The 24,128-nt window shown below is 43.4% G+C and overlaps 1 protein-coding gene across 31 annotated transcripts in view; it reads left to right on the top strand.

Moving 5' to 3' along the window:
* LOC110524008 (neuron navigator 2) overlaps nucleotides 1-24,128 on the top strand; it is a 158,825-nt gene that overhangs the window by 95,191 nt on the left and 39,506 nt on the right. For 17 of the 31 annotated variants that reach the window (XM_090232955.1, XM_090232961.1, XM_036978712.2 and 14 more), the window contains one exon: nucleotides 17,866-17,995. In XM_090232955.1, the coding sequence (XP_090089081.1) occupies nucleotides 17,866-17,995 (130 nt within the window). Of the gene's footprint in view, nucleotides 1-2,461; nucleotides 2,873-6,130; nucleotides 6,309-7,926; nucleotides 8,069-17,865; nucleotides 17,996-18,436; nucleotides 18,535-24,128 lie in introns of those variants that run through there. The other 14 variants (XM_090232984.1, XM_090232973.1, XM_090233001.1 and 11 more) reach the window with 6 other exon arrangements.

A 24,128-nucleotide genomic window follows, 5' to 3' on the forward strand; every position in this document is an offset into this window, starting at 1 on the left:
TTCTGCCAAAGAATCCAGTAGAATGTTGAGTCATCCAATAGGATCAGTCTAGAAGCAACAGAGCTGCCATTGTTGGGAGGCTGACTGAGTCTGAGTGAAAACAGACTGCATTTTCCTCAGTGCTACAGGCTATGGATGGGTAATGGATGGTTTCGGAGTAGACAGTAGACACTCACAGTCCCCCCCCCCTCCCCCCTCCCCCCTCATTGTCTTCAGCCAACCAACTCCTTTTTGGAGGTAATTGGTATTTTGCTATTTTATTAGGATCCCCTAATAATAATACTCTTCCTGGGGTCCACACAAAACATGAAACATAATACAGAATGACATAATACAGAACATCAATAGACAAGAACAACTCAAGTACAGAACTACATACATTTTAAAATGGCACACGTAGCCTACATAACAGTACATACACACAAGGTATTGTGCCGTGAGGTTTTTCATTATCTTTAAAACTGGTTTGCTGTTCATTTGAGCAATATGAGAAGGGAGTTCTCTAATGGCTCTATACAACGCTGTACGCTTTCTTGATTCCTCTCCCATGTGCCTGTGTTACAGATCTAGACTACATTGCAGGCTCATCTCTTTTCTGATTCCCTTGTGGTGTTTACAACCTAATGAATGGAGGTTAGAGAGGTACACAAAGACGATCCAGCTGTGTTCCTCCGCACAGAAAACTGCCCTGTGCGCTTTACGCACAAACCGACAGGGGTGTCCTGATTTATTGATGAAGGTGTCTACAGTTGTGAACAAAGGTTCACACCAGAAAGGACACTACTATCTTAAATAGACATCACAGATGGTATGGCAACACAGTCAACACTTGTTAACAGTACCGTTTTTGGTTTGGGCCTTTGTTGAGAGATCAAGAATTCAGACGGGGGGGGGGATAATTAATTAAGGTGGTTCCACGTCTTAACAAGATTAGTATAAAGCACAAACCCGGTGCCAGCCCACCTCCCACAGAGTTAGAGCTAATGGGACACATTAGAGGGGTTCTAGTGGCTGTAATAATGGACCACCTTACAGGAGAGCAGCTGAGCTCACGTACTGGCAGGAATAACAACCATAACAGCAGAAACAGTATCGCTACCATTGATAAATAATTGCACGGACTTCTGTCATGCACGTTCGCGAAAGAAAATGACAATTTTATTGCCGTACCTATGCCGTCTTTCGTGTACCTGTGAAGTAACTGTACATGTAGTCTAGACGCATGAGGGTGCCGATTTTTTTACTCGACTCTCCATCCTGCAGAATGTTAGATAGTCCCACCCCACTGTGTCCAACCTGTCTGGACAAGGCCCTCTTTACTCCAGGCATGGAAACTCAGTCCTCCTTCCCCCCTGTTACCCTGGGCTCCAGTGGAAAGTCCACAGGCCACGACTCGACACAGACACACTGAGCTTCTGCTTCCAACAGGAGACATAGAGGACCAGCAAAACTCTGGCAACATGGCAAACCAGTTGTTTTGTCATAAAAAAAATGTAAAAAATGAAATACTTTTCCCCCCCCCCCTGTTTCATCTGCTCTTTATTTTATAAATCTTTGGAATTGTAAAGATTGCTCGGCATGGTCAGGTGAAGATTGTGACAACACGAACAAGAGAGCCTCAATGAAAACCTACTTTTGCGTCTTTTTTTCTTTTTACCAACGGTTCAAATTAGGTGACGGAGAGGAAGTACGCCGTAAAATCAGACCTGTGATGTGGCTGACAGGACGGTGTAAGCTGTGTCCTAACCATGGCTGTGTAAATGTATGCATGTGTATTCTGGAGGCTCAGAGCCCGTGTGTGTGTGTGTGGGGGGGGGGGGGGTCTGGTGGCAGTCCGCTGCCTCGAGGCAGTCTGAGGTAGACAGGACAGTGTAACCTGGCACCCTGCCTGATTACATGCGTTCTTGTCCCCCAGCCGTCACAGTTGCTCAGCCTTATTGTCTTTGAGATGCTGACAACGGTTTTAAAAAAAGCCCCTACGCTGTGTCTCTCGGACTCTGATCGATGCTCCACTCTGTAATCTCAGCCCTACAAGGGCTTTTGGAAAGCGGCATTTTTGGAGGGAGGACTGTGTTGTCTCTGACAGAGATGCATCGGATATTTGATTTGGTGTCGAAACCTGGCCCGTTTTTATAGTTCTTACAGTAGTTCCAGAGTACTTGTGTTCGCCAAAAGTCTTTTCCGCCGGTCTGTTTGAGCATTTGCGCTGCGTTTAGCTCGGCCGCCCACGCATTTCAAGTGAGAATCCATCCCCTCAAAGCTACACCTACAGTACACCGCTACAGTACAAACATGCATTTTTATTCAGATGATGATCAGAGAGGCATACACACACACACACACACACACACACGCAGAGGAGTGGAGCACCGGCAATGTATGTGGGAGTAGCAGAGTGCGCTGGAGGGGGCTTGAATCTGGTGGAGAGGAAAAAGAGAGAGGGGAGGATCTTCCGTGTCTCATTGCTCTAGCCCCAGGACTCTCGACTGTACACACACACACACACACACACACACACACACACACACACACACACCTCAGCCAGAGAGAGAACTAGCAGGGAGGGGCTCCACTCCAGTCTGTCGGGGAGCACAATGCTGATAGCTTAGAATCCTCCGGTTTTGTCTGTCTGGGCTGAGGGCTGATAGTGATCAGTGATAACCCTGTGCTGTCTGGGTGGCTGGCAGAGGGCTGTCGTCGTGACCGTGCTGTCTGTCTGCTGGGCTGCTTACCTGTTGAGTGCAGCTCCTTGGTGTGCAGACCGGGCTCTGCTCTGTTATGCATGCAGTGGGAATGAGAGGCTGTCTGCAACGCAACGGGACAAACTGGATACAGAGAACAATATAACAAAGTGGAGAATGTAAGCTGCGGAGTAAGTGTTTTTTTTTTTGTCTGTTTATTAATGTGAATTGGCATGTTTTAAATGTGATGTGTAGGAATGAGAATGTTCTCAGGGTCGGTGTGATCGGGCCTGTTTGCTATTGAAGACTTCCTATCTCATGTAATGTTGATGAACGGTGAGCCATTCGTTATGATCTCGGAGTGGCCCACTGGCTCTCTTACCCAATCACAAGCTAGAAGTCCAGCTGTGAAAACCAGAGGAACAGCCCACTACACAACAGATAAGTGTGCAGTGTCATTGGGCTCTAACGGTACAAGCAGAAAGTGTGAGAACTTAGGGCGAGAATGAGCATTCTTTATGTCCATGTGATTTGCGCCCTGGGAAGAAGTGAAGGACCTCCCTTGGTTCTCTAGGGATGACACTATGCCGCTGGAACACGGGGAACGGCTACGAAAGGTTGACGACCTCCTATGGAGTTTGCGTCAGTAGCTTCTGAGCAGATGCCACTTGTTGACACAGTTAAAGGCGGCCCATGTGATTAAGTTTAGGACACGGTGTGATATTGGCTGAAATCTCGGCAAACACTACGTGAACACAAACACCATATTGTTTTATTGTCTATGAGTTAAACCAGAGGGATAGAGGAGTCCAGGGTGGTGTGAAAGTGATTTAGCGATGTGTTGCTGGCTGTGTTTCATGCCCGTCCCCAAGAGCTGTGTCTGGTCTGGTGAGTCTTGGCTATGAGGGGGCTTAGCTAATACAGCAATGGGGCAATGGGGGGGGCTTTCTGCAAACACAACGTCTGGAAGAGAAGAAGAGCGATGGGACAACGTGTTTTATCCGTTCATCTGGTTAAGAAACCACCACTTCGCAGAGCAAGATCAACACAAGCGATGCGTTGGAACGTCGGGAATCAAAATGCTTTTTCGCTGACGGCTGAATGGATGGATGCAGATATATTTGCACGTGATTGGACTGTTGTATGAGAATCAGATAGAAAGCCAAGCCTATACGGAAAACAATGAATGAAAATAGCTTTTTTTTTGTTACATCTCAGCTCTTGACCTCAACATGTCATGTGGATAGGAAGAGAGGCCTCTTCAAACTCCTCGCCACGCTGATGTGAAACTACATTGTGTTTGGCCCTTCAGTCAGAGTGTTTCGAAATAGAGGCGTTTCACACCCTAAATTGTGGTAATTGAGTGCTCCAGACAATAGTCTTAATTATGCTTGAGAGGAATAACACCCTGCAGCCGATTGGCATGCAAATGAGTCGGCGTGAAAAGGAAGCAAGGAAGGGAAGGTGTAAATCGTACTCTGTCACCTGGAGCGATGGATGATGGAAGTGGATTTAATGTGGAAGTGAATGAAGTGCTCTGTCATTTCCCTGCGTCTTTCTCTGCAGAAGCAATAGAATGTTGAACACTCAGAGAGCGATAACAAAAGAACACTCAACGCTAGTGTGACTCTATCAGCGTTTGTTATTGTGGCATGTCATGTAGTGGATTTGAGCTGCATTTTGAGCTTTGATTGTGTGTGTGTGTTTGTTTGTATCTGTGTGTGCTCGCCCACGCGTTTTTGTTCTGAAATGCAGTGTGCATGTACAGTGGCGCAAAAAAGTATTTAGTCAGCCACCAATTGTGCAAGTTCTCCCACTTAAAAAGATGAGAGAGGCCTGTAATTTTCATCATAGGTACACTTCAACTATGACAGACAAAATGAGGAAAAAAAATTCAGAAAATCACATTGTAGGATTTTTTATGAATTTATTTGCAAATTACGGTGGAAAATAAGTATTTGTTCACCTACAAACAAGCAAGATTTCTGGCTCTCACAGACCTGTAACTTCTTCTTTAAGAGGCTCCTCGGTCCTCCACTCGTTACCTGTATTAATGGCACCTGTTTGAACTTGTTATCAGTATAAAAGACACCTGTCCACAACCTCAAACAGTCACACTCCAAACTCCACTATGGCCAAGACCAAAGAGCTGTCAAAGGACACCAGAAACATAATTGTAGACCTGCACCAGGCTGGGAAGACTGAATCTGCAATAGGTAAGCAGCTTGGTTTGAAGAAATCAACTGTGGTAGCAATTATTAGGAAATAGAAGACATACAAGACCACTGATAATCTCCCACGATCTGGGGCTCCACGCAAGATCTCACCCTGTGGGGTCAAAATGTTCACAAGAACGGTGAGCAAAAATCCCAGAACCACACAGGGGGACCTAGTGAATGACCTACAGAGAGCTGGGACCAAAGTAACAAAGCCTACCATCAGTAACACACTACGCCGCCAGGGACTCAAATCCTGCAGTGCCAGACGTGTCCCCCTGCTTAAGCCAGTACATGTCCAGGCCCATCTGAAGTTTGCTAGAGAGCATTTGGATGATCCAGAAGAAGATTGGGAGAATGTCATATGGTCAGATGAAACCAAAATATAACTTTTTGGTAAAAACTCAACTCGTCGTGTTTGGAGGACAAAGAATGCTGAGTTGCATCCAAAGACCACCATACCTACTGTGAAGCATGGGGGTGGAAACGTCATGCTTTGGGGCTGTTTTTCTGCAAAGGGACCAGGATGACTGATCCGTGTAAAGGAAAGAATGAATGGGGCCATGTATCATGAGATTTTGAGTGAAAACCTCCTTCCATCAGCAAGGGCATTGAAGATGAAACGTGGCTGGGTCTTTCAGCATGACAATGATCCCAAACATACCGCCCGGGCAACAAAGGAGTGGCTTCGTAAGAAGCATTTCAAGGTCCTGGAGTGGCCTAGCCAGATCTCAACCCCATAGAAAATCTTTGGAGGGAGTTGAAAGTCTGTGTTGCCCAGCAACAGCCCCAAAACATCACTGCTCTAGAGATCTGCATGTAGGAATGGGCCAAAATACCAGCAACAGTGTGTGAAAACCTTGTGAAAATGTTTGAACTCTGTCATTGCCAACAAAGGGTATATAACAAAGTATTGAGATAAACTTTTGTTATTGACCAAATACTTATTTTCCGCCATAATTTGCAAATAAATAAATTAAAAATCTTACAATGTGATTTTTTGGATGTTTTTTTTTCATTTTGTCTGTCATAGTTGAAGTGTACCTATGATGAAAATTACAGGCCTCTCACATATTTTTAAGTGAGAGAACATGCACAATTGGTGGCTGACTAAATACTTTTTTGCCCCACTGTTTGTGTGCTTGAGTAACTTTGCGTGTGGGGTGTGTGTGTGTGTAGAGCACTACTCCGCCCTGTGACCTGCTATTCCACAGTCCGACTCCAGCTCCCACCGTCTCGGCAGAGTAACACTGGAACAGGGAGAGGGAACTCGGCTTGGGTTCACATCACAGATGTGAAGTCACAGCCGGACCAGGCCAGAGGAGCACATAACACATGATCACTCTGGGTCAAATGTTTTGCTGGTAGCAGCTAGCAGCCAATAACTTGCGAAGAAACTGGACTACTTAAGGTACTGCACATGCTCAGAAAAGAAACAATTTGACTTAGCTAATTATATTTAGGTCAGCTTGTCAGCAATGTATTTTTTCTTCATTTCTTTTTCATTCGGAACCGAATTTATTCAGAAGTGGAATGTTTTTTTTCCCCAGGACAGCTGAAACTACAGAATACAGTGGAAATTGTGTCATTTCTCTGCTGCTTGATTACTACACTCATTTGAGAGACAGACAGGCGCATCAGAAAGAGAGAGCGAGAGAAAGACGGGGAGAGAGAGAGAGACTGAGTCCGTCGAGAGATGTGTTGTTCTGCTGAATTCCTGGCAGTCCTCCGGCTTTGAGGCAGCCATGCCATTACACACGACTGGCTTCAGAGGTTTGGCCTGCTAGCCTGGAATGTGCCAATCAAACTCCCTCTACACACTGAATCTGAAGCTAAATGTATAGCGGTCCCGTTTTATGATGCACTGTTAGAAAAAAAGGGTTCTTAAAGGGTTATTTGGCCGTCCCCTTTTTGGTTCCAGGTTAAAAAAAAACGTTTTTGTTCCAGGTAGAACCATTTTGGGTTTCATGTAGAACCCGCTGTGGAAAGAGTTCTACTGGAACCTAAAACTGTTCTACTTGGAACCAAAAGGGTTCTACCGAGGACCAAAAAGGGTTCTTCAAAGGGTTCTACTATAGGCACAGACAAAGAACCGTTTTACGTTCTAGATGACAACTTTTTTTCTAAGTGTGCGTAAAAAAAAAACACGCATATAAATATAATACTACATTTTATATTTTATGCTTGTCAAGTGCGGTTCTGCTATATGTGTGTTGTTGGTTTCTGCTTATGAAGCGAATTTAAAATATGGGTCAGTCAGCTTGTTAGAGTTTGTTAACAGTCCTGGGTGACCACCTTACTTTCAGTCATTCTAAAGATCTTTGTGAAATGCATGTCACTTGAATATCTCCACTGGGAAGTGGAGAGATATTGAACATGACCAGGGGGCTGGTTTGGCTTTCTTGCTTAATGTTGATGTTTTCCTCTGAGTTAGTGAGTCAGCCATTTTTAAAACTTGATCCCTGACCCGGGGACATGACCCTGAACAATCCTTTTAAGGGAAAGCAGGGGAAAAAAATGAGCCTCATTGGAATGTACAATTTAGATTGGCTTAGGAAAATCCACCAACGTGTCCTCCTGGGCTTGTTGTCTTTACAAATACCCCCCAAGCATACGCACCATCCACCTGGCAAAATAAAAGCATTTGGTTTGGACAAATGTGGGTTTAAAACGCTTCTTAGATTAGCTGTTCTGAGATCATGTTAAAAGCTTATTATTGTTTGAACATCTCAGAGGTAAAGCTGTTCTGAGATCTGAGGCTTACCTACCTATGTTTGAAGGACCTCACAGGTTCTGTTCTGTTTTATCAGCTCTGACTTGGCTGTCTGGATGGTGACTCAGAAGCTGAAGTGGTGTTTGAAGTACTTCCCAGGTTAACTCTGCTCCCAGTTCAGATTACTCCCCTCTGTGGCAGTTCTGAGGGTGTGTGTGTGTTTGTGTGTGTGAGGCCCCCCCCCCCCCCCCCCCCCCGTGTGTGTGTGTGGCTGTCTGTTTCGCTGCAGGGGGAGAGATCAGTCAGTAAGTCAGTCAGTGTGCTGTAGCGGAGGACTGAGTAGGACGGGGGAAGTGTAGTCAGTCCAACTTCAGCTGCTTCCCTCAGTGAGCTCCTAGTAGCTCCTACTGCAGCCAGGGGATATCTCAGTGGGCTGCTACTGCTGCTGGCTCTCTCAGGTATGGACAGACAGACAGACAGACAGACAGACAGACAGACAATTCTGCAGGACCACAGCCATGTGGGTCTGAGTTGGCTTTGGCTCACTATCATTGTCTTGTTTGTGTGAGATTAGAATAGAGAATCTGTATTTGTGGTGTTGTGGAGCTATACAATTTTGTGTTGGAGTTTAAAACGGGTACATTTCTTATACATTTTTACAGGTGTGTTTGTTTCAATGGATTCTTTTTAGACGTAGTGAATATGTGACAAAACCTTCACAGGAGCTCCTAAAATGGCAGCTAAATGTCATTTATCCTTGAATGTAGCGCATGGCTTAATGTCAGGCCACGTGTTCCTATTCATGCATGCAAATTGTCCTTAAACAGTGTTGCTCCTTTTGAGTGATGTGTTTTATTCATGTGAACGGTTCATTGCCGAGTGCTGAAGGCCTACAGACAATGGTTACAGAGAGCTTCCCTCTGGGCACAAGCTGGTTGAATCAACGTTGTTTTAGCGTAATTTGTCAACGTATTGTGCCGTAGAATCTGTGTGGAAAATACATTGGATTTGCAGAAAGTCATTCACTGTTGTTTTGAGGATGACATTTCAACAACAGAATTGTGTCATAATGCTAACCAATTTTCAACATAGACAAACCTTGTTTAAAATATGTTGAATTTGTGCCTTTGGATCAACGTCAGGTCTTTGATGTTATATCCGCTAAAAAACAACAGGCTGGGCAGCACCTCCTACTGAAGAGTTGATCTATCTACAGCTATCCATTTGGTCTCCCATCCAGGGTTTTAGCGTAGCCCAGCATTGATATTTGTCAATGACTACTACCAATGTGCTGTCATGAGAATGACTATTGAGAGATCTCTTAATAACTAAATAGATTCACTGTTGCTATTGAGAAGTTATTTGAAAGGGAAGGTTTAACAGAGCAAATGAAATGTAACCAAATGTAAGTCAAACACTTAGTGTTCAAAACATTAAGAGCAACTTCCTAATATTGAGTTTCCCCCCCATTTTGCCCTCAAAACAGCCTCAATTTGGTCGGGCATGGACTCTGCAAGATGTCAAAAGCGTTCCACAGGGATGCTGACCCATGTTGGCTCCAATGCTTCCCACAGTTGTGTCAAGTTGGCTAGATGTCCTTGGGTGGTGGAACGTTATTGACACACACGGGGAAACTGTTGAGTGTGAAAAACCCAGCAGGGTTGCAGTTCTTGACACAAACTGGTGCGCCTGCTACCTACTACCAATGTTACCTCTATTTTTTTTGGTACTGAGCAAATTTCCGGTCTGCTGAGCACACACTTTTAACGTTGTGAAAATTCTGTGCAACTTCCAACGCGTGTTTACTGTGAACACTGAGGCTGAACCCACTTTGAGTTACAGTTTCAGACAGGGGTCAAGTAGGCTACCGTGGCTATTTAAGTGATAATAACCGAGAAGCTGTTGTTTGGAGGATATATTGGCACGGGTGCTGTTAGGCCAGAGACGAAGTCAAGGGCCGGCAAATCGTGCCAACATATCCTCCAAACACCGCCTTCGATGGCATTATTACTGTTGCACAGCGAGTTACCAACATATACAAATAATGATTTACATATTTTCATTCAAATCTTTATTATTATGACATTATTCATACTATTTCATCCGTCCACAAGATACAGTCCCGACGCAAATCTAGGGTTGCTACCCAAGCCGGCTGGTCGTTCGATCTATCGGTTCGGTTGCCAGAGACGACACCCAGTCGTTCAGTCATTTTGTTTGGTATCAATGGACGCAAGCCAGTCATTTGTTCGAAATGTTCCGTTGACATATTGGCTTGCAGCGTCCTTATCCCTTGCTTGCTAGTGTAACCCTCTCACCAGGCTCGAATTTGACTCTCACGATATGACCTTACTTAGAATATCTCCACGGATGTTAGGTAAGAAGGACGTCTCCAAGAAGAATCCCTATTGTAAACTCACTCGGGTGACGACAACTTGAGTATTAACTTCAGATAGAACAGACATAAGGTTCAAGGTCTATATTATCACATTTTCAATGTACCACATCAAAAGAAATAAAAGGACTCAACCCCAATGGTTTCTCACAACCTATGCCCAAATGACTTGCAAAGCCTGCTTAAACCCGTTGGCGCGCGTTGGAGCTCAAAAGAAATGACGACACACATAAAGTCCCGAAGCACCCCACCTCACGACTCGTAGATATTCCCTCGGCGAAGCATGGCAGTTCCGTGCAGGTGTCCTCACGAGATCCGCAGCAAGCACGGCTATCAATGCAGACGGTACTCCTTAGCAGCAACAGATATCCCATGGAAACATGCACTCGTTAATCTTCCACAAGCAATTCTCTCCAGAGAATTGTTGTTTGTTGCAAGGAACCACTTTACAAAATAAAATGCATAATTATTCCCATACCATTATTACAGAGAATCAGACAAATTATGCTACCCTCTGCCTATTGGCTACTTAGCTTAGTCAAGCGTGTCTCAAAATACAACACTGCCCCTTTAAGACAAAAGAAAAGCTCTATACCTGACTTGCTTTCCAAAGGTGTCTAGAAATGTACACGTTTTGTGCCCTTGTAGGAAGCAATCACTCCCCCCTTGCTGACTACAAATGATCTATAACTGGGCTAATAACTCACTAACTAGCAAAGGATATGAACATAATGTGCACACGTTGCTACGTGCAGCTCTCGCTTTGATCTCAAAACAAGCACATCAACTCATGACCACTCATTGCAACCTTCCGGTTACTAGTCCAACGCTCTAACTACTAGGCTACCCTGCTGCCCCCCATATGGCAATGGTCTATTTGCATACAGGCCTACTGCAGCTCTGATTGGTTATACACACCGGTATGTGTGGAGTACTGGCTGAGTCCTGCTTGTCAATGCAACAGAATCCTACTCCGATGCCTTCTGCCTACAACAAAACCTCTTGCATAGTTCATTTTGTTTCGGTGTGTTGCATTGAAACTGGCTAATATTGCGTTGATTCGATCACAGTTGCCACAGTAAAGGGAAACGTTGATAGTGTTAACTAAGGGGGAAAACTCTCAAGTTCAATCTTGTGCTTCTCTGTGTGGGTTGATATTTCTTCTGAGCAGCAGTCCCGGGGAAGCTAGGGGGAACATTATCCCATTCAAAGGCACTTAAATCTTTGTCTTGCCCGTTCACCCTCTGAATGGGCACACATACACAATCCATGTCTCAATTTGGGTTGCTAGACGTTTGCGTTATACGCCCATCCATCCACACCGACCAACCACCCTCCTTTAGTTTTTGCATTAAGCAACCTTTCGTCTTATGTAACCATACCAAACGTTACATATCACACCAATTGGATTGTCCCGGATTTACATCTACTATGTTACGCCTAGTCTGTGAAACTAATGTAACAGTTTTAATTCAACATTAAAATGAGTAACTCATCCATGGCCACATTATCAATAACAAAATCGTATTATGCAAAGGTCTGTGGAGATCTTCACAATACAGGTATCTGTGCAGAATCCCGAACGGCATTGACCACTTGCACCATGTACTTTGATTGTAATCTCAACTGCGATCCAGGTCATTTAGTTGTGGTATTAGGTGAAGCACAGTGAGAGCACATTATGTTGTATAAATACAGAAATATCTGACATTGTATTCCAATTAGAATTTTGTTCTGCTTTGAAAGTGCAGTGATAACACATTTACATGACAGCTAAACCAAACATCAGACATGGTTTTTCTATTGGAATCTGGTGGTGCATAATGATAAAACACTGGGAATTCAACAAGCTTCTGCCAGTCTGTTTGATTGGGCGAATAAAGGTTGAAATTCCATTGATCAACGTCTCAACCGAAAATTACCCATATTTCCACCTTGAAATGACGCGGTGTGCCCGGTGGGTTTGGCTTTGACTGGTTTGTTTTCTCTCTAATCTGTCTGCTTTAGTGTACTGACAGACTGGCTTTTTTTATGTCAGCAATCAGCCATTCTAATATAATTTGTTATCAAATTATAGTTATGGTCTTGTTTTTATTCCAAGCAAGTATAAAACAGTTATGTGGCACTTTTGTCTGTGTAATGACCTGAGCAGCCTGGAGTTAGGTGTTCATCGCTTGGCAACAGCTTTGAATATATTGCTGAGGGGGTGAGAAGTCTAGTAGAACTAATGTCTTCCCACCCTGACCAAACAGAGTGGACATGCAGGGCAGTGTGTTGCGGGGGCCTCTGGATTGAGCTCGGCTCACTTCCCTCCACTGGCCTCTCAGACCAAAGTCACCCAATGTCTTGTCCCAAGAGTGTCCACTGATCCCCTCACTCCTCTGGCGCCCTGTGTCTCTAATCCTGCATTCGCCACACAGAAACAGGGGGGTATACAGTGTGTGCCGCCACACCACCCCCAACTCGCTCTATAGAGACTCCAGTCTTTAATATCTAAACAACAATATCAACTCATTTGACTCCCAACTTCCCACCTTAGTCTTTCACATCCTTTTCCGGTCATGGAATATATTGGTCATCTTTCTTTACAAGTACACATTTTTGACAAGAAACAATCTCCCAGTCAGGGGGAAACGAGAGGAGGGAAGGGAAGAGAGAGAGAGAGAGAGAGAGAGAGAGAGAGAGAGAGAGAGAGAGACTCTAATGGTGGCTTAGGGGCGATGTTGATTAGGGACCAGGTGTACCCTGCCAGCTCCAGTCTCTGCTCATTATTCAGACTGGAGGAAGCAGAGACAGCAGCACTGCAGCACCAGGAGCCGGGGAGGGGAGGGCCTAACCTGTACCTAACCTATATCTCCCCCAGGCCCCGGAGGAGCTACAGTATCAGTCAGCCTACATGGGTTGAGAGCTCACTCTACCCCCAGTCAATCTCTGACTCACAGCCTAGAACACCCCCAGGAGACTCCCTCCTCCATTTAACAAATAATCAGGGTTGATAGCATAGCAAAGGGTGAACCGTAACCTGTCTGAACCTCAGCCCACCAGCCATGATTAGTCCTGTGCTGGGTGGCTAGAAGCAGAATGGGTCCATCTGAAATATGTATTGTTTTGACCACTTCAGTTCTCACAAGTCCATAAAGTATACAGTAGAACTCTCCCCAGCTGAAACGGAGGAAGGGAGACATTCCGAATACTGAGTGACTGTGTCTTTGTGCTGGACCTCTTCCACCTTTGCCACCCCACTCCAGCCCCTGGCCTTGTCTTGCATGTCTCGGCCCTGGCTCAGTGAAAAGATGAATTGTTTTGGTGTAGCTGTGTGGATGGAGTTCTAGTGTGTGTGTGTGTGTGTGTGCGTGCGCGCAAAGACCAATGCAGTGAAACAAGGGCTGGATTGGGCACTGCAGGACACCGGGCAGGCATCTGGCCAGCAGAACACACCTGGTGCTTTACCACTGACACTTACCCCCACTCCAGTGGGCCGCCAGTGTTTTATGTTAATGCCAGCTCTAGTGTTATGGTGTTTCCATCAGGAGTGTGACACTAAAGACTTCTGGCGATCAGAATCAACAACCTCGGCATCATTCAAGACTGTTGCTTTGTGAGAAGGTGTTAAAGTTCACAGTTAGACATTGTTATGTAAATGCAAGCTAAAAATTACCCAGGGTACTTGCCTTGGCTCCAAGTTAGAGTAGGTCCGCCGGAGCCATGGCCTAGGGAGACACCGGTGCCAGCCCATGTAGATGGAAACAGAAAAGTCTGAGCCTTTTGGGTAAAACATTGTGGTAAATCCTCAATGGAAATGTAGCAACTGTGCCTGGCTTAGGGTTGCAGAGGGAGGGTATATTACTGGAAACTTTCACATTTTACCAGTAAACTACCAGAATGTGGGATTTTATGTAATCTATCACAAGACATCTAGTGGACATTTTGGGTACTTCAGATTATCGCAGGTGTCTGTAATTATCTTTGGCCCCCTGTCTGGCCTTATCGCATGTAAAATATATGAAATAATTAAATAAGATGATTTTAAAATACAAAATAGAATGACAAAGCTGTAAAACATTATACCTAAATACAAACCAACTGAGTGAAAACCATTGATGTTTAATATGAGGGTTTCAGCATGAACCTATCTGTTATTTTCTACACACCTCATTTGACCATGTCAATGGAAGAGTTGCAGAGTTCATTGAAAGTATTGGCGTTGTTGATTAAGATGCTTTTTTCATTAATTGTGCTATTTTCTCTCGAATCATATGGTCTATCTGTTACAAACTTATGGACAATACTATATATCAATAACAAATAAGTAGGTTATTCAAGTTTAAATGATCAAATACGATAGATTGCCATAGATTTTGGTTAATTACCAAAATTACTGAAGATTCTGGTAACTTTGGTAAATTACCGGTAGCTTTGCAACCCAAGCCTGGCTAGTGTTAGATTAGAGCCAAACCTCTGCCCACCTACCTGCCAGACTGGAACCTGCGGGTGATGTTTAGAACTACTGTTGAGTCAGTTCATCATTCATTATGGTCATCTATGGACTCTGATTTCCCCCTGCTACCATTTTATATTCCTCACAGTAAACGTGGTACTATACTGAAAGGGTTGGACTTAGTTGAGACAGTGGACTGAGTAGACCTGTGAATTGAGGGGTCTGTTGCTTCTGGCTGAGGTGTTAATGCTCTCACAGGGAACACTCAGCAGTGTCTGGCTGTGGCTGGCCGAGTTTGTTTTGGTTAGCTCAGCAACAATCACACTGGCATGGGAGACTGAGGACAGACAGACAGGCAGACTTGGAAGGAGTGAGTGTCCTGATCCGTGTGAACTTAGAATCATAAAGAGAACCCCCCCCACCCCACCCAACTCCCTCCACACTTCAACACCTCTGTGAGTACTGTGAAAGGAGTGGTTCTGTCACACAGACTATTGGATGATAAACTCCTCACACATCTACATGCACGCAGACACACACACACACACACACACATCTTTAAGTCCGTTCACACACAGATAGAGCCTTTGGCCCTGACAATAGCAACATTTTCAGTCAGACCTCCACTCCTGTAATTAAAGGTATCCTCAGTGTGAACCCAGAGGGAGGCCCTGGTGTGGAGCTGTCTGTCATCACACAGAAGGCAGCTTGCATGAGACCCAGGCATCCCAACTATTTCTTATCTCCTGGCCTCCACAAAAAAACTCCTTTAAAACGGTGTCTTGGTTAGGGCCCATCAGGGTTGGTGACAGGCAGGACGTGGTGTGGTGGGAAACTCTCTTACCCAGCAGCCCCCCCTCCCCAGGACCTGGGAGACACTCTGCTGAACGCTAATTAAAACTAGTTAGGAATTTGGAGGGAGACGTTCCTAACGTCACAGGCATGATGGGAATGCTGTCTCTGGCCAACAGACCTGGTAAAAGAGGGAGAATAAGAAAGAGGGAGAATAATAGGATTTTCTTTTCTTCTTTCTACCCTGTCCAGTCTTATTAATGTTTCTCTGTCTCTCTGCAGCGGGTGTTAAACTCAAGGCCCCGCGGGTGGTTTGAGTATTTGAATCGACGTTGAAATGGCTGAAACCAAATGGAAACCGTGAAGAAAGGATAACGGGCCTACGCCTAAAGTCTTTTCACTCTGTCCAGCTTGCTAATGTCGTCGAAGCAAACAGTGACGTGCGGTCAGGTCCGAGGCCGGGGCGACACTTTCTACTGTCTATCACTCACTCCACGCGCACGCACGCACCCATAAAGCGGATTTGTTGCTACGCTGTTTTTCAGTATGACGCGATCACAAAGATAACCATCAAACAACCACAACCAACCATCAAACAGCAGCAGGTAGGCGGAACAACCTTTAGGCACACATTCACAGGCCCTAATGCGCAACTGCCCAGCACGACCAGGCAACTTTCAGCACCACAGACAGCGACCCAAATGCCAGCGAGTAGGGCTACTTGTAGACAGCCCTACACACACTAAATGCCTAGTAGTCGGTGCTACTGATTGAGATATATACTAACACAATAGACATGTAATGTGATTATAGTAGTGGCGCTCCCTCCCTCTTTCCCTCTGGGTAAAGACATCAGCGACTGAACTGTAGAACTCCTCCCTGTTGGCCCTCCGTTTTAAAAGTCTCTCGGTCTCGATTCTCAATGGTGATGATGGCAAGGGATGAGAGTTGCCCTTTATCGGTCCGGTTTCGACTGTATGTCTTTATCCGTTTCAGCGGTGAAAATGACCTCCCAACGGATGCTGTTGTGGCTGGTATAGTGAGCACCAGCTGAAGTAACTCTGTCTGTGTCTGGTCATGCTGGAAGAAAAAGCTGAGGAGCTGTCCGTGTGATTTGTCCTGTACAATCCGACGAGATCTTCCTTCGGTCTAAACGAAATCGAAGTAATTGGCATAATTTGACAGGCTCTCGTTTGCTGGTGTCGAAATGTGTGACGTTGTTTCGATTTTTTTGCAGTCCTCTAAGCCAAGGAAATGAAAGTCACCAAAGTGGTCAAACCTGGCTCTCATCTGAACATTAATATTGTCCAGCATGTCGTAGTAGATTCGCCCCCTCTCTACTGATCGGCTGTTCACTACGAGTTTCGCTTTCTGCCAGGCCCAGGTCATTGGATTTCTGCTTGAATCGCTCATAGAAACGATCAACGTCTTGTCGCTGCCGTTCCAGCTCTTTCTTGTGCCGCCGTTACGGGTACGGCAGAAACCGATATTCATCTTTTTGGTTCCGCAGAACACAGAAGAGCGCGACTGTTTCTTTGAAAACTCCATGGGAGCAAAAATCAAACACGGTGGCGTCTCTAGACGGGTTGCTAACTGCTCATCTTTTTCAGCTGGGTCTTAAGGCGTGTACTAGTTCCACATGGTTGCCCCCTGGGCCTGTTTGATGAGCTGGCACTCTCATCGTTGCCACGAAATGTCATCTCCTGTTTAGGTAGCATGTAGCATTAATTAGCTAGGTCTTTCAAAATCTCACGGTTCTCGTTTACCTTTGCATATTGTGCATGCTGATGGTCAACCTCCGTTGTTCATTCAATGGCAGATCTAGCGGTGACCTACTGAATCTCTTCAGAGCTATCTGGCTCTGGATGTGAGGCACAGATTTCTCATGCTTGTTGAGTGCTGTGGGCTAGTTGTTCAAGTCGCAGTAACCGGCTCTTGTCCACACGCTGTTGCTGGTGGAGAACAGCAGGCAGGGGAAGCAGTCGAGTTGATTGCGAGCAACGCAGCCACAGAGACAGTTTTTCTGTTGATAACGCTCAGTTTGAAATGATCCTGTCATTTTCTGTCCCTTCTTTTGCTGTATGTCCTTAAGCTCATTGATAAAATGATTATTGATAAAAATGTGTATTTATTTATTTTTTACATGACAGTTATTTTTTTCCATTAATTTTCACAGGGTGGGTACCCCCCGACCGCATGTCGCTAGACAGCCAGGGAGGAGACCAGTCTTTTGTACATTTTGATGACAAGGAAATATAACACATTTTAAGTTCCACCCTCAGAACCTCCCTGATTTTATTTTTATTTATTTAACCTTTATTTAACCAGGAAAAACCCATTGAGACTCAGAGTCTCTTATTCAAGGGAGACCTGGCCAAGAAGGCAGCAACAATCAATACATGACATCATTAAAACATACAACAAAACAATACAACAACATGATCCAGCCTAAAAAAAAAGCATTTACACCCCTCTGTCACAGAGTCTGGTCTGACACCCCTGCTCTACAGTGTATCTTGCTTTCTCCCTGTCGTTCGGTCTATCATGTCTTCCCCCTTTCTCGCTACGAACTCCTACCACATAACATTCTAACTCATACTCTTTCTCTCTTCTGTGTTCCTCGCTCCCAGTTGGGACGACAGCAGCTCGGTGAGCAGTGGGATCAGTGACACCGTCGACACAGATGACATCAACACCAGCTCCTCAGTCAGCTCCTATGTCAACACTCCGTCCGTCTCCTGCAAGGACCTAGAGGGCCAGGTAGGTTCTGCCCCAATCACACTGTAGGAGGTGGCATATTATTAGAATTACTAGAAGGTTGAATGAACATGTTATTTCTAGGGTGGCAGCATCTTTGGCTTTGAAACATGTTGATTTTTTTATTAAGTTAAAAAAAAACGTTTTTTATTAAACTTGTATTTCCCTTTAAGAGACTCAGAGTATATAGATCACATGATGTCTGCAGCCAGACATTACCATAGTTTATATTCTTATTAGTCTAATGTATGAGCGCTTAGGCTCTCCTATGTAATATACCAAGGACTTATAGGGTATCTAAGTTTATATACTTGATTCTCTTGGCCCCAATCATTTGAATGGATATCGTAAGCTGGGAGGAACTGCATACACTAGGCTTCACTTCAACTTTCTCACTGCAGTTATAAGCATAGTGAAAAATACACATCTGTGTCTGTTCTGCAGTATGTGCTGAAGTGGTTGCTTCAAAGTGTGTATTGAAATCGCAGCCAGGCACACCACCACCCAGGTTCACGGTTCATCTTATCCCGACAATCCCATCAGTAGGTATTTTTTCTTAAGTGCACATTTTCAACTTTTTAGACCATCAATCTGAGGTGCAGACTTTGTTTGCCATACAGTAAACCTGTCTCAATCTTGGTTCTAGAGACTTATGGTGCATTTCCTTCAGGTCATGGTTCTCCAACTGGTGGCCCGCGGCCGAATTTGGCCTGCGGTTGGTTTTATTTGGGCCCGCAAGTTTTTGAGCAATAAAACCCCGGTGAAAACACAAGGAAACCAGCTCCAAGTTAGTTACATTTTTTAAATCTGGCCCTGAGAATAGCAACATTTTCAGTCAGACCTCCACTCCTGTAATTAAAGGTTTCCTCGGTGTGAACCCACAGGGAGGCCCTGGTGTGGAGCTGTCTGTCATTATACAGAAGGCAGTTTGCATGAGACACAGACATCCCAACTATTTCTTATCTCCTGGGCTCCACAAAAACCTCCTTTAAAACGGTGTCTTGGTTAGGGCCCATCAGGGTTGGTGACAGGCAAGACGTGGTGTGGTGGGAAACTCTCTTACCCAGCAGCCCCCCAGGTTCTGGGCGACACGCCGCTGAACACTAATTAAAACTACACTGAACAAAAATATAAACGCAACATGTAAAGTGTTGGTCCCATGTTTCATGAGCTGAAATAAGTTCAGATTTAAGTATAACTGTATGACTGAAGCCTTTAGTGAGAGGTCTAATGCTTTCATATTTAATCATTTCTGCCCTCCAAATTCATATTAATTATATAAAATAGGCCTGTTTAATTTTGTCTGGCTTGCCGTATCAAATAAAATTGAATATTTTTTGCTCATATAATTTAAAAAACTGTTTGCTAGGTGTAGGCAAGGCCATAAGCAAAAAGGTAAACTGGGATATGACTAAAGAGTTAATCAGGGGGATTTTTCCACAAATAGACAGGTATTATTTTCCTTTCCACTGTAGCAAGATCTTATCTATTTTTGCTAATGTTCTGTTAAAAGGTATTGTAGTGAGATCGTTTCTTTCTTTCGGGATATGAATACCGAGTATGTTCACTTCACCGTCAGACCATTTCATTGGTAAACTACACGATGATGTAAAAGTTGTATTTTTTTGTGATCCAATACGTAACATAGTACATCTATCATAATTTGGTTGTAATCCAGAGAGGTTAGAAAAAGTATCAAGATCTTCTGAGGCTGTGGAGGGATCCAAATTGTGGACTTAAAAGAACATGAATCATCAGCGTACAATGACACCTTTGTTTTTAAGCCCTGGATTTCTAAGCCCTTGGATATTATTGTTGGATGTGATTTTAATAGCTAACATTTCGAAAGCCATAATAAATAGATATGCTGATAGTGGACAACCTTGTTTTACTCCTCTTGACAGTTGAATACTTTCTGAGAAGTAGTCATTATTTACTATTTTACACATAGTGTTACTATACATAACTTTAACCCATTGTATAAGAGATTCTCCACAATTGAAATATTCCATTCCATTTATATATAAATTCCAGTCATACTTTATCAAAAGCCTTTTCAAAGTCAGCTATGAAAACCAGGCCTGGTTTCCCAGATTTCTCATAGTGTTCTATTGTTTCCAGTACTTGCCTTATATTATCTCCACATTTTTGTCCATGTAAAAAACCTGTCTGATTAGGTTGAATAATATGCGACAATAGCTTTTTAATTCTGTGCTCTATGCATTTTACTAGAATTTTTCCATCACAACGCTGAAGTGTATTGGGCCTACAACATTTTAAATGGACTGGATCTTTATATTTACCACTTGGGTCCTGTGCACTATTGAGTTTTGGCCGCATGAGGAAACATTTTGGACTATTCAGCTCTAGATAAGAAATAACTGAGGTGTTTTTGGTGTAACATATTATACACCTACTACTATTGTACAGAACATGCTATTATATTCTGTTCTGTTATGTAAAATCATGATGTGATTTTGTGAGGCAAGGATTCAGCTTGGATCTAACTTTACTAAACAAGCACCATTGTGAGAAGTGATAGTCTTTTTTATTTGTAATAGCAATACTAATAATACTAATATGTGATGAGTAGGTGTAGGCAGCAGAACTTGACACGGGTTAATTTAAGCAATTTGAGCCCCCTTTAAAATGTGGTGCTGGATGACGCACTTGAAACCGCCCTACTGTCCGAGTAATAAGCTCACAGAGAAAAACAAGTTGGTCAACTCCCTAACCGGGTTGGTCACATATCGTTTTGGGTCCCACTGCTTAAGAGGAGGACCGTGGAGTTTTATGAACATCAAGGCGGACACACAGTGAATTTGGACGCTAGATCCCGTTGGTGGAATGATACGGTTCATGCGGTGGATCAGTTTGCCTGCATGCGCAATAGAGGTAGTACTTTTCCTTAAGCTTAACACTCGGACAGTAGGGCGAGCTCAAATGCGTCGTACATGAACCCCAAGTCCGTAACAAACTGTTTTGAGGACAGACGTGTTATCACCCCCTGGTCGTGTTTTCAGTCTGTGGCTGTTCTTGCATTTGGCCCACTCAAAGAGGTCAACTCTCCCACTGACAGCCTCTTTACACACATCTGCAGTTCTTCATCATTTGCGCCACCGCCAGAGAGAGAGTGAGAGAAGGTCAACGAATTGGCAAGGGGCACTAGAAAAGTCTGCAGTATGCATACCTCGGCCTAAACATCAGCGCCACAGGTAACTTCCACAAAGCTGTGAACGATTTGAGAGACAAGGCAAGAAGGGCATTCTATGCCATCGAAGAACATAAAATTCAACATATCAATTAGGATCTGGCTAAAAATACTTGAATGAATTATAGAACCCATTGCCCTTCATGGTTGTGAGATCTTCGGTCTGCTCACCAACCAAGAATTCACTAAATGGGACAAACACCAAATTGAGACTCTGCAAAAATATCCTCCGTGTACAACCTAAAACACCAAATACTGCATGCAGAGCAGAATTAGGCCGATACCTGCTAATTATCAAAATCCAGAAAATATCCGTTAAATTCTACAACCAACTAAAAGGAAGTGATTCCCAAACCTTCCATAACAAAGCCATCACCTACAGAGAGATGAACCTGGAGAAGAGTCCCCTAAGCAAGCTGGTCCTGGGGCTCTGTTCACAAACACAAACAGACCCCATAGAGCCCCAAGACAGCAACACAATTAGACACAACCAAATCATGAGAAAACAAAAAGATAATTACTAGACACATTGGAAAGAATTAACAAAAAAACAGAGCAAACTAGAATTATATTTGGCCCTAAACAGAGAGTACACAGTGGCAGAATACCTGACCACTGTGACTGACCCAAATTTAAGGAAAGCTTTGAATGTGTACAGACTCAGTGAGCATAGCCTTACTATTGAGAAACGCCGTAGGCAGACCTGGCTCTCAAGAGAAGACAGGCTATGTGCACACTGCCCACAAAATGAGGTGGAAACTGAGCTGCACTTCCTAACCTGCCAAATGTATGACCATATTAGAGACACATATTTCCCTCAGATTACACAGATCCACAAAGAATTCGAACCCAAACCCGATTTTGATAAACTCCCATACAGTATCTACTGGGTGAAATACCACGGTGGCCCATCACAGCAGCAAGATTTTGACCTGCCACAAGAAAAGGGTAACCAGTGAAGAAAAAATTACAATGTAAATACAACCCATATTTATGTTTATTTATTTTCCCTTTTGTACTTTAACCATTTGCACATCATTACAACACTGTATATATACATAATATGACATTTGTAATGTCTTTATTCTTTTGGAACTTCTGTGAGTGTAATATTTACTGTTCATTTTTATTGTTTATTTCACTTTTGTATATTATCTACTTCACTTGTTTTGGCAATGTTACCATATGTTTCCCATGCCAATAAAGGCCGTTGAATTGAATTGAATTGAGAGGTCGGGAAGAAAGCACCATTTAACTACCTATAGGCTGCTACAGCCTACATATTTATTTGGTTTGTCATTCTATCGTTTTCATGGATTTTTGTAGCAATTAAATAATTTATTTAAAATGTATCCAGAAATATTATTTTACTACGCCTCCGGCAGCACTACATCCCTGTTCAACTCGCTAGTGGCTGAAACTATCTCACTGGAGAAAGAATCCGGGTGAGCGAAACAGCGCCCCTCTGTCTCACTGTAGGTGAACCATGTATCTGATGCTGTCTGGACAAAAAGAGTATGACATGCCATACTCTTGTTCAGGCAGCATCAGATACATGGGCTACACGTACTGAGACAGAGGGGCTCTTTTTCTCGCACGGATGCTTTATATGAGATTGATGTGTCGTTCTGCCTGTCGGTCAAATCAATTATTGATATTTCAATGTTTTATTTAGGACAGTCAAGGAGGTACGGTAGAGCGTGCCAGACCCCCTAGGGCCCGCCCACAACACCTGCCCTGATTAGAAGTGCATGGTGCAAGTGATCAATGCTATTTGAGATCCTGCAGAGATTATTACAGCTATTGTGAATATCTACACAGACCTGCGATGACCTATCCACGCTATCTTGAACATGCAGACTTTATATAATGATATAAGAAGAATTGTAGAGTTACAGTCTCCTCAAAATAGGACCATGGATCTGTTACTCATTTTAAGGTTGAATAAATACTGTTACATTAGTTTGTAAGAGAGCCTTAACTTTAGGCTATTTACTTTGAAAGTAATATTGAATTGTGTTTGGTTGACAACACAAAACATCCAAATTTAAAGGAGCTGTACCGACTGCTTGGGTAGTTCCATTTGAGCCACTGGCTTAATCCTATTCTCCAACTTTTATTTATTAAAGAATAGGACTAAATCAAATCAAACTTTAAATACACAATCAAAGTATGATTCGATTCAGTCCTGTTCTTTAACTTAGATTTTTGGTTGAGATGCAGACGTGAATCTAACATATCAATGATTCATTTGTAGACAAAATTTTATTAAGGCCAGACTAAGTCAGTGGCACAGATTGAACTATCCAAGCAGAAGATACATCTCCTTTAAATGTTGATATTTGGTTGCGTTGACAACCAAACACAATTCAAAGTCACTAAATATCATGACATTTGAAATCAACCAGAGCTTGAAACCAAAGGACTATTGTAATGTCTATTTTTAGTTGAATTCTGGGTTGAATTGAAACAATTTCTGTTGATGACTTTGTAAATGTTATATGGGCCTAAATAGCACCATTGTTGATGACTTTTTAAATGTTATATGGGCCTAAATAGCACCATTGTTGATGATTTTGTAAATGTTATATAGGCCTAAATAGCACCATTGTTGATGACTTTGTAAATGTTATATAGGCCTAAATAGCACCATTGTTGATTACTTTTTAAATGTTATATGGGCCTAAATAGCACCATTGTTGATGACTTTGTAAATGTTATATAGGCCTAAATAGCACCATTGTTGATGACTTTTTAAATGTTATATGGGCCTAAATAGCACCATTGTTGATGACTTTGTAAATGTTATATAGGCCTAAATAGCACCATTGTTGATTACTTTTTAAATGTTATATGGGCCTAAATAGCACCATTGTTGATGACTTTGTAAATGTTATATAGGCCTAAATAGCACCATTGTTGATG

This window comes from Oncorhynchus mykiss, chromosome 1 (genome assembly GCF_057628025.1).
Source record: "Oncorhynchus mykiss isolate SJ-2025 chromosome 1, ASM5762802v1, whole genome shotgun sequence".
Lineage (NCBI taxonomy): Eukaryota > Metazoa > Chordata > Actinopteri > Salmoniformes > Salmonidae > Oncorhynchus > Oncorhynchus mykiss.